The following is a 17043-nucleotide window of genomic DNA, read 5'->3' as shown; positions in this document are numbered from 1 at the left end:
GGCTGTGGCGACCTTCGCCATTACTCCCTTGGTCCCTGAGGCCTGATTGGGCGGGCAGTGACCGCCGATGCTATGGAGGCTCCTAGGTCACCCCGTCTGGGTCCAGGTCACCTGCCCTGGGTTAAAGACACTGAGGGAGGGCACCCTGGCTCCTTTGCAGGGAGAAGTTCTCGAGGTTTAGGGGGCCCAGCTGATGGGCTAGGGCCCGGGGATACAAAGACGATTATGACACAGTCCTTTCCCCAAAGTGTGCACGTACCTGCGGAGGCCAGGCGCAAAAGCACAGAGTGGCACTAGCACAGATAGGGCACGAAGGTAAGGGAGCATAAAGAGGCTTGTCGATCAGTCTTGCGGAGGGGTGGGGGCATCAGGGAGGGCTTCTTGGAAGAGGTATCATTCTGACTGGCCGGGGTGAACCTGCCAGAGGGCAAAACTGCTTTGTGCGTTTCTGGAGATGTGCAGGTTCTTGGGGCTGCCCAGATGAGCCCAGACTGTGTATTGGGGGCGAAGGGGGAGCTCTGTGGCAAGCGAGGCCAGATCCACGTGGAGTCCTGTGCATCCTCTGAGAAGCAGAGCTGTTATGGGGCAGGGCGCTGGGAGCTCTCAAATGGGGAACAGCTGATGGAGGATGGATTTGACACGACCTAGGGGAGATGCAGTATGAAGCAGCTCAGGAGAGATCATAAAGCATCAGCTAAGACTGGACTTTGGGGAATGAGAAGGAGACAGAACCCAGCGATAGTTACAGGGTAACATGTTCACGATTTGGTACTTGGGCCTGGGGGAGAGAAAAAAAGGAAGGAGGGAAGGAAGGCCATCTATTTGGGGTTACCATAGATCGAAGAGAAGTGGAAGGCCCCTGTAGAGCAGTGGTCCCCAACCTTTTTGGCACCAGGGACCGGTTTCGTGGAAGACAATTTTTCCACAGATGGGGGTTGGGGGGGAGGTATGGGGGGGTGAAAGGGGCGGGGGATGGTTCAGGCAGTAACGTGAGCGATGGGGAGGGCAGATGAAGCTTCGCTCACTCACCGCCACTCATCTCCTGCTGTGCGGCCCGGTTCCTAACAGGCTGCGGACCGGTACCGGTCCATGGCCCCGGGGGTTGGGGACCCCTGCTGTAGAGGACTCTGGAACCAGTCAGAGACTCCTTGGCCTGAGCAAAGGTGTAAGGAAGATCCTCAAGGTAAAAACAGGCCAGTTAGGAAGACAGTTCAAAGGTGAAAAACAAAATGTCTGAGTCCTCTCTCCTTCCCACTACCCCACCAGCCAATTCCAGACCACCGCTCCACTGCCAAGAAATTGTGCCAGGCAAGGCAGAGGTCTCTTGAAACCCTGTGCCTCAAGAGATTTTTAAGCATCACCCACAGATGTTAAGCATCACTTGTATTTCTTCAGATTACACATGATGATGATAGAAAAGACAATTATATTTTCATTTATCCCACGTGCTACCAACAAAGTTGAGAGGTAGCCTGAAATACTCAAGTGTGAGTGTAGGTGCAATTCAGCACCCGCCCTTCCCTATTCCTCCCTTAAAGTATTTTGAGTTAAGAAAATAGGGGAAAGAGAGGTTGAGGATTAATTAATTGCTGCTCCAGGGCAAGGGAAGCATACTCTTCCAAAGGAGCAAGAAGGGCAGAATTAGACTTTTGTTCTAGAGAGTGACTAACAAACAGGGTCAGAACAGAATAAACAGGTAAGAGCTGCTTTAACCAGGCAAACGGCACTACAGCACTGTTCTCCCCGTCTGCCTTAGCAAAACAAAACAGTATTTACACAGAACGACAGCCTGCAATGTCAAAATGCATATCAAATAGGATGGTCAAAAAGACACCACATGTACAGCTCATTTCCATTAGTACCTTTCTCATCACCCCTAGTGATTTCCAGATATGGAGGAGGGATGTAGTTTGGGAAAAAAACCCTCCCTGATTGGGGGGTAGGGGAGCAGGGGAGAGGGATGCTGAGTGGATTCACTGGGTGCTTATGTGTCAAGAACTCGGAGTAGAGGTCTAACTCGAATCTGAGATTTCTAGAAGTCAGAACCAAAGAAAGTATGTGAGGATGTCATTGTTCCTTGTCGTCCCTCGGTGTCCTAAGGGATTAGTTCCAGGACCCACTCGGATCCCAATATCCGTGGATGCTCAAGGCCCTTATATAAAACAACATAGTATTTGCATATAACCAATGCACGTCCTCCTTGCATCCTTTAAATCACCCCTAGACCACGTATAATACCTAATACAATGTAAATGCTATATAAACAGCTGTAAATACCATGTAAAAGCTATGAAATAGTTGCCAGGGCACGGAAAATTCAAGTTTTGCTTTGTGAAACTTTCTGGATTTTTTTTGGGGGGGTGGTACGCGGGCCTCTCACTGTCGTGGCTTCTCCCGTTGCGGAGCACAGGCTCCGGACGCGCAGGCTCAGCGGCCATGGCTCACGGACCCAGCTGCTCCGCGGCATGTGGGATCTTCCTGGACCGGGGCACGAACCCGTGTTCCCTGCATCGGCAGGTGGACTGTCAACCACTGCGCCACCAGGGAAGCCCTCTACTGGCCTTCTTTACATCCACAACTCTCTGGGGGATTTAAGGAAAAATGCAATTTTTGTTTCGTTTTTTGGCCACGCAGCTTGCGGGACCTCAGTTCCCTGACCAGGGACTGAACCCAGGTCATGGCAGTAAAAGCCCAGAATACTAACCACTAAGCCACAGGGAACTCCCCAAAATGCAGTATTTTAAAGTACTATTTTTTTCCTAATGTTTTCTCGGTGTTTATGGTAAGATCAATGATCTTTTGCAACCTTCCACATCCAACCTGAAAATAGAATCAAAAGAGGCATTTCTAAAAATTGAAATTAGACAATCCTTCTTTTAAAATATAAGTCAACCTGTTAGGAGAAAGAGGGGTATTCTCCCAACATGAAACACAAAAGCCTACATTTTATGTTGTGTCGTAGTGAGCACTCAATTTAATCAACTAAACTTTATTTCTCTTAAGGATACCAAATCTGGTGGCAAGTAAACTGATATTGTTTTTGTTTCTTTTCACAATATTTCAGATTTTGAATATTTGAACTTTCCATCAGAATAATGTCAAATGACAGCACAAAATCAGAACATTCATCTAGAATTCATCAGAAAAATGATCCACAACAGGTCTCTGATAGAACATTTTTCATTGACGCTTCTAATCAGAGCTTGCTTACCATTCCAGCGGAGATTTTAGGCTTACGAGAATTAGAGGAAGTGCATCTGGAAAACAATCAGATTGCAGAAATCCCCAAGGATATTCAGCATTTAAGGGATGTCAGGATCCTCTACCTGAACAAGAACAAGCTGAAGAATCTGTGCCCCGAGCTGGGGAAGCTGAGCAACATGGAGGGCCTGGACCTGAGTGACAACCCGCTCCTGGCCTCGTCCCTTCGGGTCCTCGGCGGCATCAGCAAGTTGCGTGAGCTCCGCCTCTACCGCACGGACCTGGCGGAGATCCCCACCCTCGTCTGTAAACGCCTTCACCACCTTGAGCTGCTCGGACTGGCGGGAAACCACCTGAAATCTCTGCCCAAGGAAATAGTGAACCAGACCAAACTGAGGGAGATCCACCTGAAGCAAAACCAATTTGAAGTTTTCCCTCTGGAGCTGTGTGGTCTCTTCAACCTGGAGATCATCGACCTGGATGAGAACAAGCTAAGTGCCATCCCAGAAGAGATTGGGAACCTGTCGAAGCTGAAGAAGCTCTACGTGGCCTACAACAGCCTGCCTGCTCTCCCGGAGTCGCTGTGCCAGTGCTCCAAGCTGTCGGTGCTGGATTTATCCCACAATCGCCTCCACTCCGTCCCGCACACCCTGGCCGAGCTCTCGCAGGTGACGGAGATTGGGCTGAGCGGGAACCACCTAGAGAAGGTGCCGCACGTCCTTTGCAGGTGGACCTCGCTGCACCTGCTCTACCTGCACAACACCGGCCTGCGGGTGCTGCGCCGCCCCTTCCGACGCCTGGTTAACCTGCGCTTCCTCGATCTCAGCCAGAACTATCTGGAACGCTGTCCATTGCAGATCTGTGAGCTGCAGAACCTGGAAATCCTGGCGCTGGATGATAATAAAATATGCAAGGTACCGATCCCCTTCCTGGCTGTCGCTATGCTCCCACCAAGGGCCCTTCCGGCCCTAAGCTGGTGTAGTTCTGTGTCTAAACATCAGGAAATTCGAACTGAGTTTACGAGTGAAAATCCGGGGTTAACAGATATATCCAACAGGGTCACCATTTATGTTACTTTTCCCGCTCTGAATAGCAATAGTGATCATAAACAGTAGCTGATGTTTACTTACAATATGTACGTGCCGGTCACTGGGCTAAGTGTTTTACATGTATTGATATTATCCCATTTAATCCTCACAATAACTTTTCGATGTGGCTGATATTATCCTCAATGATCTATGAGGAAAATGAGGCATGCGGAGCTTAACTAACTTGTCAAGGCCACACACCTGTACATGAGAGAGTCAGGATGCCAACCCACAGCACTGGGTTGCAGGGTTCATGTTCTTAACAAGACTACCTCCTAACGGGGTTTCCTGAAACAGCAGAGTTCTCTGACACATACAGCCTTAGGCTTTAATGTTCCATTCACGGGAAACTGCAAAATCAGTTTGTCCCTAGAGAAACTCTCCCACATGTGTGCAGCGTGGTGTGTTCAAAAACGTTCATGGTAACATTGTTGATAATCATGACGTACGGGAGATAATCTAAATGTCAGTTGGTAGAGGAATTCGCAAGTAAATTGCGGTATGTTTGTAAAATGGAATACTACACAATAATTTAAGTGAACTGGAGTTATACGTGCCAGTGTGGGTAGATCTCAAAAGTGTGATGTTTATTAAAAAGTAAAACACCTAATGGCAGAATATTATATCACATATAAATCTTTAATCACACAAAACTACATACACACAACACACAACACATTTTATGGATATTTTTATATGTAATAAAAGTATAAAAATATGTACTGGAAAAAAACTCACTAAATTCCTAATAATGGCTGCCTCTTGGAAGAGGGAAGGAAGTCAAGGAAATGAGGATGGGATCATAATTCAATTTGTTTTGTTTTTTTTTTTTTGCGGTACGCGGGCCTCTCACTGTTGTGGCCTCTCCCGTTGTGGAGCACAGGCTCTGGACACGCAGGCTCAGCGGCCATGGCTCACGGGCCCAGCCGCTCCACGGCATGTGGGATCTTCCCAGACCGGGGCATGAACCTGTGTCCCCTGCATCGGCAGGCGGACTCTCAACCACTGCGCCACCAGGGAAGCCCCAAGAACTCAATTTTAATTGCAGTAGTTCATTTTGTTCATTAACGAAAGGTTTGGACGGCGGGTACAGATGCTTTTTTTTATTTTATGTTTTTATTGAAATATAGTTGATTTACAATGTTGTGTTAGTTTCAGGTGTACAGCAAAGTGATTCAGTTGTGTATATATGTTTCTTTTTCAGATTCTTTTCCATTATAGGTTATTACAAGATATTGAATATATCTTTTTTTTTTCATATTTGAAAATTTAAAAGAACAGAGTTCTGTTAAAAGCAAAAGACAGGGCTTCCCTGGTGGCGCAGTGATTGAGAGTCTGCCTGCCGACGCAGGGGACACGGGTTCGTGCCCCGGTCCGGGAAGATCCCACATGCCGCAGAGTGGCTAGGCCCGTGAGCCACGGCCGCTGAGCCTGCGCATCCGGAGCCTGTGTTCTGCAACGGGAGAGGCCACAACGGTGAGAGGCCCGCGTACTGCGAAAAAAAAAAAAAAAAAAAAAAGCAAAAGACAACTGTAGAGAGAGAGAAAGGGAGGTTTGGAAATCAACAACAGTAACCAAATATTAGGTCTGTTTTTCCTAGCCGTGAACACCACTCTCATGTACTTCATACATTATAAAAGACCTAGCCTTAAAGTTGTTTTTTGTTCTTTTTTAATCTTTTACTTGACTTTCAATTTCTAGAACTTTGGGGTTTTTTTTTTTTTTTTTTTGGTTTTCCTCATTGCTAGAGAGTTTCAAAACTGCCTTTCAGGAAGTAAATATTTTGATGATGACTTTAAGATTTAGGAAGAGAATCTAGGACTCAATTTCTACTTAGGTAGCAGCCCACCTTGGAGGATTTTCGAGGTTCTGTGAGAAGTCCTCTGCCCGGCTCCCAATTCTTCTGCAGCTCATGTAAGAAATTCCTTTTATAGTGAACAAAGTCTGTCATTCCACAGTTGGGAGTGAAAGGCTCAAAATATAAAGCACCCTTGGGAAGTTCACTTAAATCCTATTGAGTCACGAGTGATACCTAACCCTTCCCTGTGAGACATTTCAAGAAATCAGGGTGGAGGAGGGAATCACACACAGATGGCTCCTTAACAAAGATTAGCCTCACCCAACACCAAGTTTTACTGCAAGTCAAACTGCACCTAAATGTGAACACGTTCAATGTTATTATGTTGAACATGAAAATCTCCACGTACCAGTGCTTATTATTCTTCAGTTCTTATGATGGTATTTCTGCGGCTTTTGTCTTCCTTTTTCAATTTCCTATTATGCCTCCAGCAACCTCCCAATGCATTTCTCTCCATAATGACACGTTGCCTTTAAGCCAACGCCTTATCACACCCCAAAATTTGCCTCATGGCCTTCTGGCGCTAGAAGCCTGGCCAGTTGCTTTTTCTTTCCTAGATGGAGGCAAAAATAGCTAACTTTCAGTGTGTATCTAGATGGAGTTTATTTGTATGGTACATTTCTATTGTTGACTGAAAAAAGACAAACAATCTAAAAGTTGAGAATTATGTTTTATTTGGTGGACAAAACTGAGGACTTAAGCGGGGGATGCAGCCTCTCAGATAGCTCAGAGGGTCTGCTCCACAGAGGGAAGGGAGGAGCCGGGATATATAGGACTTTTTGCAACAAAGACCAGGTAGTGGGAACTTCAAAAGATTACTGTTAATTAAAGAAAACCAAATTCTCAAGTTAAGGAATTTAGCGCATTTCTGTGTATGGGAAGGTGCAAGAGTCTGGGCTCACTGAAATCATTCCTTTGATATGCACCTCAGCTATCTAGGGCCATCCTGAGTCTCCTCAGGGTGCACCGTGGAGGGTGACTGCAGTGGCTGAGGGCTTGGGAGTGGGCAGCCCATTTGTCTCCATCCTGAGTTCCCTCAGGGCTCACTGTCAGGGGGCTGCAACATCTTTTGTTTTACTGATTTGGCTGGTAACATTTTTCATTCACACTATTAAGGGGGAAAATTCAACCTCAGAATGGCTACAGCTCAATTATAGTGTCAGCAATAATTGTTCTCATTTGACGCTCGGCAGGTTTTCTGTACATCCAAGTTTACTTACACTATACTTTGATATGACTATGACGGGATTAATTATTAGATCTTAAATATCCTGGGGAAAAAAATCTTTAAAATTCAGTAGGCTTTTGAAAAAGAAAAGCTAAACCTATGAACGAAGTAAACAGCAATAAGAGTGAAATGACTAGGTTATAATGAAGTGGTTAGATTGAAAACTCTTTCCCCATTATTTTGGACTGCATTGAATGCAGATGCTTCCCACTGAAGGGATCTAAGGGCCTGATGAAGAATTTTGAAATAGCCAAGAAGGAAAGCTTAAACATCAGTTTCTCTGGAAGTTGACTTGTTCTGAGTTTTCTTTTTTTAATGTTAATAAATAAGTAAAACTGTAAGCAGTTTATAACTTTTTACGAAAATGAACCCTCACACTACACAATAAAGAGAAAAATGGCTTATGGCAGATTCCAAGTGTATGAGACTTTGGCCTGTAGGTCAAAAGAAAGCCCACTATAGAGATAATCTATTCACTAATTATTTACCTATTCCACCCATCTAGAGAGAGATTGGGTTGAGCCAAACCCTATTAACCATTGTCATGAAAAGTAGAGTGGCAGATTAGGGAATGGGTGGGAGGAAAGCCCAAAGGCTGAAGCAGGGACCCGTGAGGAAGGATTTGCCAGGGAACTATATTTCAAAATGAGTTAAGAAGCTATTAAGACACAGAATTGGGCCTTTTTTCCTACAAGAAAATAGGTATTTCTGTAACATAATCAATAGGGTTGTGTCACATATTTTAAGAGTGAGATTTTTCCATGTGGTTCCAGAGGACCAGAAAGAGGCCAATAGGTGGATGTATTAGTGACACAGATTTTTGGCTTGACAGGAGAAGGAAATTTGGTAAGTAGTGGTCTTCAGCCAATGAGCTTTTCATCCCAGGAGGTGGTGTTTAAATATGGGCTGGATGGCTAGCGATGGAACATGTTCCACCACCATATTAGAGGGTTAGAATAGAGAGACCTTTTTAAGGCTTTCCAACTCTGAAAGTCTGGGAGTGGGAGTCTGTGAAATGCCTGCCTAATACCAGGACAGATAGCCTTGGGATTCACTGGAGGGCAGAAGATATAATTGTAATTCATTGTTTCCTTCCAACTGAGATTTTAACTGAAGTTTCAGAATTGCTGAGCTAAAGCCTTTAAGGGTGAGAGGTCATGTCACTAAATTGATCAGTTCCAATAACAGAATTAATTATGAATATTATAGTTGCAATATTACACTAATAAGCTTAGTACTTTTTCTTTCAGTAGTGTCAAGCATTTGATACACTACAGCTTAAAAATTTGCAATAAAGTAGGTTAAAAATTGCTCTAATTTTATCCAGTGCGTAAAAGTAAAGAGCAGAGAGGCTGGGGGAAAGGTAGAACTCCAGACTTTATATATGAGTATAAATACTATATATGCAAACGTATGGGCTAACTTTTCATCAGTAGGAGATGCTAAATTGCTCTACTTATTTTTTAAACATTCTGCCTCAAAACTAAAAGCCCAATTTATTTTCTTACTGTTAAAAATAATCTTGACCTGAATAATCTTGACTTATCTTTTTGGAATACTTCCAGTTACCGTCAAACTTTGGTTTACTTTCAAAACTGAAGATTCTTGGACTAACCGGAAACCAGTTTCCTTCCTTTCCAGAAGAAATCCTTTCTTTAGAGTCTTTAGAGAAATTATACATTGGCCAAGATCAGGGAGCCAAGCTTACCCATATGCCAGAATGCATTAGGAAACTCCAGGTAAGCCTCCCCAAACGAGCAGGCAAAAAATTATACGCCCTGATTCCTTAAATTGGCTGATACTGAGAAGACTTGGTGTTGTTCTCACAGGTTGCATGTGGAATCATCCATACGAGATTCCTAGCTGCCAGCAAGCAGTCACTGTTACGCTTTGAGGCTTCCACTGTCTTCCTAAACAGCCCCGGGATCCATCCTCCAAGAACATTGTATTGTAATTGCTCTTGGATATGTCAAGCCATACTTGTTTCTACTGTGTGCTTTGGCATGTTTTATTTGCAGAAACTGAGCCATACCACTTTGCAATTAATTTCCACTTTTAAAAAATATTCTCTGAAAATGATACTATTTTGAAGTTAAGGTATCAGATGACATGGCTGGGAGTCTGCATTTTGGATGGGACAGTCTGATTTCCCTCCCTGCATGGTGGAAGGCGTATCATGGTGTACTTAACTATTGCACCAGGTTCATGCTGAAGATGGGTCCACAGCACTATGCTAAATCCTAGCAAAGCAACAAGATGACATCATTCAAAGTAGCCATACCAGTGTGTCTTTATGTATGCGTACTTTAAAGATTTTTTTTTTCATGTTCCTGGTGCTACACTTTAATAATGATAAACTAGGTGTAACTTTAATAATGATAAAGTAGGTGTAACTACATAACTCCCAGTCCTGGAACTGAGCAATGGCATGTACAGAACAGGTACGTCTCACCTATTCCTAATTCTCTGTTCCTTTGCCCTGTGTTCACAGAACTGCTTTCATCAACTTGCTCCTTGTACATGTCACGCCACACTCTCCAAAATCTTAGGGTGAAATGCAAACATTAAAATCTTGCCCAGTGAATCTGAAAATAGTTAACCTATTCTCTGTACATTGTGGTTACATCCACTTGGGCAATGTTGGATTGATGTCTGTGGCAATTGCAATTCTGTAGCAACTGCCACAGAGAATTAGCTGTTGAAAGGGAGCAAATGATATTTGTAGTTAAATGATCCAAACTGTTTTTCCATAAAGTTCTCGTGAAACAAATAAACACTAGATTCCCATGTTCTCTTTTCCCTGCATACGTGAGAACCGCAAATGATGGCTTAACTCAAAAATAATTGTAGTTTTTGATGATGATTCTTTAAATGTGTGTTTCCCTTTACCCCAATGCATAATATCCCCATTGAAAGAACATGGAGGGAATTCCCTGGTGGTCCAGTGGGTAAGACTCTGCACTCCCAATGCAGGGAGCCCAGGTTTGATCCCTGGCCGGGGAACAAGATCCTGCATGCATGCTGAAACTAGGAGTCCACATGCAGCAACTAAGACCCAGAACAGCCTAAGTAAATAAATATTAAAAGAAAAAAAAGAAAGAACATGGGAACTCACAGGTGATTCTGGTTACCATAATTCTTTTATCAATGTAAGGGTCATTACGGTATACTCTCATGTTATTTCAGAGTCTTAAAGAGCTGTATGTAGAGAACAATCATCTCGAGTACCTGCCTGTATCCTTGGGATCGATGCCCAACTTGGAAATTCTTGATTGCCGCTGCAATCTGATTAAGCAACTTCCAGATGCCATTTGCCAAGCACAAGGTGAGGACTCTTTGTAGATCCACAGCCCAGTGGAGTTTGAGACCAGCGTTGAAGGCTTCCTTGCCCTACTAAAGATCAATCTCAGTGATGAGGGCTTAGACCTACCCCATCATCTCCTTGCAGAGCTTCCTAGTAGTGTGGGGAAGGCCAGGTGCCAGGTTAGCACAGCTAAGAGCCTCACAAAGGCAATTAGATTGTTTATTAAGAATTGAAAAGAAAATAGCAACTGCTAAGAAAGTTAGCACTCATCCATATAGTCATTATGCCATGAACAAGAATTTACTGAATACCTACTATCTGCCAGAATTTGGAGTTGGGGGTCCCGTATTAAATTTGCTTTAGGTCAATAAGTCACTTGAATAAAAGGAAAAGGATTGACCCAGAGTAATGAAATTAGCAAGGGGGGACTTTTGGAGCTACATGATTGACATGAAAAATCATACATGATTCATATTTGAACATGCAAACATTTTCCACTAGGCTAAACCACTATTTGTAAATCCATCCATTCGCTGAACAGGCTTTTGCTGAGATCCTACAGGAACCAAACAAAAACTTTTTCTTTGCCATGATGTGCTGAATCTTCAGATTTATAGATGTGTTTTCAAGCTATGACTTATTCTTTAATGAAAGGAGGATGAAGGAATATGAGTGGAAGCTGTTGCCTACCCATACCCATAGGACATAATTCAAAGATTAGCGGCAGGGGCGGGTATGAGGTACTCCTTAGTCATGCTCCAGACCGTGCATTTTTATCCTCTCTTTGATCCCTGGAGGAATGGAACGTTCTCAACATTTTTTAGTATTTACTATTTTCCTGTCTCTAACACTAATTTACACTGGCTCCAACAACCTTGAGTTGTTATGAAAAAGAGAACTTGGTTTGCCTCATTAAATGTGCCGTCTTTTGTTACATGGCATAGGAGGAAACATTTCAAAGTGATTGGACTCAAGAATGCATGCTTTAATTTTGCTTGTTTTTAAGACAAATTCATTATTTAAAAAAAAATCATTTCAGCTTTGAAAGAATTACGGCTCGAGGACAACTTGATCACCCATCTTCCAGAGAATCTGGATAGTCTAGTGAATCTAAAAGTTCTGACACTGATGGGCAATCCCATGGAAGAACCCCCAATGACAGTGTGTGCCGAAGGCGCTGAGGCTGTACGGGCGTACCTTAAAGAAAGAAGAAATATGAAGACAATGGCAACAAAGGTAAAATCAGCAAAAATTTTGTATAACGTATTCACAGTTGCTTGGAGTGGGATTAGTGTTAAACTATAGATATATGAGGCTGCTCTTTACACATCTATACCTTGAGACTAGAGATTCTTATTTACTTTTATATCCCCAGGGCTAAGCGAGAGAGTTTTTAACATCATCCTAGCATTTTTTGTCTTTTCTGTTCCTTTTCTCTGTGTCAGATGAGAAGCAGACAAATAGGCAAAAGAAACCAAAACTTCAAATTCCCAAACTATCTAAAACTGTTGGACTATTCACTGGAGTGAAAAGCTGATGTTAACAAAGTCAGTAAGATGAGACTGAAAAATTAGAAATGAAAGCATTTATGGATCAGAGGTCTAGAGACCAGAGTTCTGCTCTGCCCCTAACTTAGCATCAAAGGGCTAAGAGCCTTGTCACTCTCCTCCTTGCCCACCAAGCCCATGGAAACATAAGGATATCCCAGACAGCCCAGGAACGTGTCCACTTCAGTCAGTATTCAGTATTCTTCATTCAACTGGTCCAAACCCCCATCATCTCAAACCCAGATGACTGCATTAGCCCTCCAACTAGTGTCCCTACTTCCTCACCTGCTTCCCCTGTGATACATCTTCCACTCAGCAGTCAGACCTACGCTGTTAAAACCTAGGTCAGATCTTGCCATGCCTCTGCTGAAGTGGACAGCTCTCCATGTTACCTGAAATAAGAGTTAGTCTTTGGTCTGTAAGACCCTTTATCGATGGCCCTCAATCATATCAGACCTAACATCCTCCCTTTCCTGGTAAATATTGTGTGATACCTCCTTTACGCTACTGAAATTAAACTCATAGATAATATAAGCTACCACAAACATAATTTTAATAAATCAAAATAATGCCCGAGCTGCAACATAAAGGAAAGAAGTTTATGTTAAAATATTAATTTTAATATGTATATACTCAGGAATGAAAATAATATTTGGGGGATACTTCTTAAAAGCATTTTGAAAAGCCATGCACCCTCTTGCACACTTTAAAATTGATTTTTAACCTTTTTTGTCACTAAGTTTAAATCATTGCAAAGGATTTACTTTCCAGTGAATTTTACATACTGACATCTTAAAATAGAGTTGTTATATCAGTATTTTAAATGTATCCAATGGAATCTAAGTACCATTATGATTTGGTATGTCAGTAAACAAGTTCTTATCTTACATGCAAAAATTTTATGTCATTTCTTTTTCTTCTTGAACGTGTATTTCCATTCCATTTTCCCCTCAGAATTAACCTTAGTGTGTGTGTGTATGTGTGTGTGTGTGTGTGTGTATGTCATTTACGGATCACCTCATACTTCTAGGCTACAAAAATATTTATATAAATTAAAATTTTAAATTAAAATTTTTTTCTATGATCACAGTGTTGTAATGTTCTGGATTGAGTCTTAGTGAAATTAGTAGTAGTATAAAATTGACCAAAACAATATAAAATCCATTATAAATTTTGATATTTAATTATTTGACTTACAGGAGTTTTGGAAAGACTTTTTCACATAGTTTATACATCCTTGCATAACTATTAATTATTGCTAGAATGAGATAAAGTTTGGCATCAGTTCCGTTCCTATTTTTTATTTTACAGATGAGAAACCTCGTTTAAATTCTTAAGTTGACAAGAATGGAAAAAGGTGTTTTTTTTGCCTATATTGTTTTGTTTTAAGTGACAGGGCCTCACATATCTCTGAACTTCTTCCAGATGTATCCCCAAAAATAGATAGCAGGCTCTAAGCTGACAAATTAACTTCACTTTTCTTGAAGGCAAAGAGCCGGAAACCACCTGACTTATAAAAGGATTGGTTACCCAGTCTTTAGAGCCAACATCAATATTATTATTATTTTAATACATTTATTTATTTTTGGCTGCGTTGGGTCTTCGTTGCTACGTGCAGACTTTTCTCTAGTTGCGGCGAGCAGGGGCTACTCTTCGTCATGGTAGGTGGGCTTCTCATTGCGGTGACTTCTCTTGTTGAGGAGCACAGGCTCTAGGTGCACAGGCTTCAGTAGTTGCAGCACATGGGCTCAGCTGTTGTGGCTCACGGGCTTAGAGCACAGGTTCAGTAGTTGTGGCTCACGAGCCCAGTTGCTCTGCGGCATGTGGGATCCTCCCAGACCAGGGCTCGAACGCGTGTCCCCTGAATTGGCAGGCAGATTCTCAACCACTGCGCCACCAGGGAAGCCCCATAAATTTGTTTTCTAAGTCTGTGAGTCTCTTTCTGTTTTGTAAATAAGTTCATTTGCATCTTTTTTTTTTTTTTTTTTTAGATTTATAAGGGTTTCAATTTAATGAGATGGTCAGGGTAGGCCTCATTGGGAAAATGACTGTCTTAGCTCAGGCAGCCATTACAATGTATCATAGCTTGGGTGGCTTGAACAACAGAAACTTATTTTCTCACAGTTCTGGAGGCTAGAAGTCCGGGATGGTCCATGGTGCCAGCATGGTCAGTTTCTGGTGAGCGCTCCCTTCCTGCCTTGCAGACGGCTGCCTTCTCACCGTGTCCTCACATGACAGAGAAAGAGCAAGCTTTCTGATGTCTCTTCTTATAAGAGCACTGATTCCATCATGAGAGCCTCACCCTCATGACCTTATCTAACCTCATTACCTTCTAAGGCCCAGTCTCCAAATACCACCACATTGGGCATTAAGGCTTTTCAACATACGAATTGTGGGAGCAGGGGACACAATTCAGTCCATAGCAATGACAATTGAGCAAATTCTTGAAAAAGTGGAGGGGTGAACCATCTGAATATTAGGAAGAGTGTTCCAGGCAGAGGAAGCAGTAAAGGCAAAGGCCCTGAGCTGGAGCAGTGCCTGCGTGTGTCTGCATTGCTGGAGCAAGTGAGCAAGGGGGAGACAGTTAAGAGATCAGGTGGGAGGGGCAGATTGGATAGGGCTTTGTAAGCCATTGCAAGGCCCTGAGTTTTGGGGGGTGGTGGTTGTTTGTTTGTTTGTTTTTGTTGAAGACGTGGATTTATTTAGAGAGATACACATTCCATAGACAGAATGCCGTCCATCTCAAGAGGTGAAAATGACCTTGGTAGAAACATACTCCACAGACAGAGTGTGGGCCATCTCAGAAGGTGAGAGGCCAGGACTTGAGTTTTTATTCTGAGAGAAACAGGGAGCCACTGGCAGGTTCGAAGAGTCTACTACAGAAGAGATTTCCTGAACAGGTGCGAAGGAATAGGATCTCAAGAACAGGTAAGGGCCGCCTGTAGGTAGGAGCGCAGGTAGTCCAGGAACAAGAGGAAGGCAGGGTACAGGCATACCCATTCCCCTTGCTGTGCACTGTCACCTCTGCCATCTGGCAAATCATACAGTCATGTGTTTATTGTTTATCGTCTATTCCCCTCACTGGGATGTGAGTTCCACAGAGTCAGTGACATTGGTATTTAGCTGCTGTTTCCCAAATGTCTAGAACAGTGCTTGGCACATAAAGCACCAAATACTTGAAAAATGCTTTGCCTGGATGACTGGCCAAGTGAGAAAGAGAGAAAATAAGGTTCAGAGTTCTAGTGACATTCATTCTCCACATCTTGAAAACTACATACCAGAACAAAGAGCTGTAACCATCCCCAGTCCACTGTGGTACGAGCTGATGCTGTTCTTGTTTTCAGATTCAGGCATGGTGGCGTGGAATAATGGTACGCAAAGGATTTGGGAAATTTGAAGACCTGCTAAAATTGCAAAAGAAGGGGAGGAATTCTCCAAAAGATAAGAAAGGAAAGCAGGATGTAAAAGGAAAATCTGTCAAGAAAAATAAGAAATAATTCTATAAATGTATGAATTGAGGTAATGAACCCTGATGGATTAAGAATCTCTAGGAATTAGATGCCTACCACACAAAAATTATTCACAGAGTTATGGTTATATATAAAAATAAAGGTTCTTTTACTGAAATGTTGATGGATTAAAATGCCTGGGAATTGCTTCAGAATATCAGGGAGAGGTAAATGTGAAGAATCCAGCTGAAATAAGATTGGCCAAAAAGAAGCATGTGATAGGTACATGGAGGTTCACTGTACTATCATGTCTACTTTTAAAACTTTCAATTATGAAATAATTCACAGGAGGTTCCAAAGAAATGTACAGGGAGGTCCATGCACCCTTCACCCTCCCTCAGTGTTGACATCCTACATAACTATAGTATAGCAACAAAACCAGAAAATGGACCTCACTACCAGCCACAAGGCTTATTCAGATTCCATCACTTATACATGCACTTTTGTGTGTGTGCATGTGTGTGTCTGTGTGTGTGAGTGCGTGTAGTCCAATGCAATTTTCTTACATGTAGCTTTTGTGAAGCCACCACCACAGTCAAGATACAGAATTGTTCTATCAATCACCACCAATCTCCCTTGTGCTATTGCTTTTAGTCACACCTACCACCTACCCCTCTTCCAATCCCTAACCTGTAATTTTGTTATTTCAAGAAGATCATGTAAATGGAATCACATAGTATGTAACATTTGGGGACTGGCCTTTTTATACTGTATAATTCACTTCCAGTCCATCCAAGTAGTACAAGTGTCAATAGTTCATTCCTTTCTGGTTGCTGAGTAGTATTGCATAGTTTGTTTCACCATTCACCCTTTGAAGGGTGTTGCTCTGTTTCCAGTTGTTGGCTAGTATGAATAAAGCTGCTATGAACATTTGTTCATAGGGTTTTGCATGAGCACAGGTGTTCATGGAATTCATGGGAATGCTGAAAGAAGTGAAGAATCATTACCTAAAACATCCCCATTTATACCACTCAAGACCTCCTCACCCTTTTTTTTCCTTTTTTTTTTTTTGGCCACACTGTATGGCTTGTGGGATCTTAGTTTCCTGACCAGGGATTGGACCCAGGCCAACAGCAGTGAAAGCAGCGAGTCCTAACCACTGGACTGCCAGGGAATTCCCATGATGACTTTTTCTTTTAGAGTGGTATTGATTTCAAATTCTACATGTCTTTCAAGCAATGATTGCAGTATGAATTATTAGTGTAGCAAGAAGAAAGCAAAACATAACTTGACTGGAGCATATCAGAATAGAAATGTGTGAACAGACCCCTCTGCCATGCAATGAATTTCATGCTCTAGTAAGAGAAA

At 42.7% G+C, this 17043-nt stretch overlaps 1 protein-coding gene across 1 annotated transcript; it reads left to right on the top strand.

Annotated features, from left to right (window-relative positions):
• The first annotated feature begins 3095 nt into the window (after window positions 1-3095).
• On the top strand, window positions 3096-15723 carry LRRIQ4 (leucine rich repeats and IQ motif containing 4). Its single transcript, XM_030864756.2, has 5 exons — window positions 3096-4115; window positions 8941-9114; window positions 10562-10700; window positions 11719-11915; window positions 15571-15723. Exons 1-5 carry the CDS (start codon window positions 3096-3098, stop codon window positions 15721-15723), a joined length of 1683 nt encoding a protein of 560 aa, XP_030720616.2.
• Window positions 15724-17043: the final 1320 nt, after the last annotated feature.

This window comes from Globicephala melas, chromosome 4 (genome assembly GCF_963455315.2).
Source record: "Globicephala melas chromosome 4, mGloMel1.2, whole genome shotgun sequence".
In the NCBI taxonomy this organism is placed as follows: domain Eukaryota; kingdom Metazoa; phylum Chordata; class Mammalia; order Artiodactyla; family Delphinidae; genus Globicephala; species Globicephala melas.
Note: the sequence above shows the minus strand (reverse complement) of the source record. Positions and strands in the feature narration are given on the sequence as shown.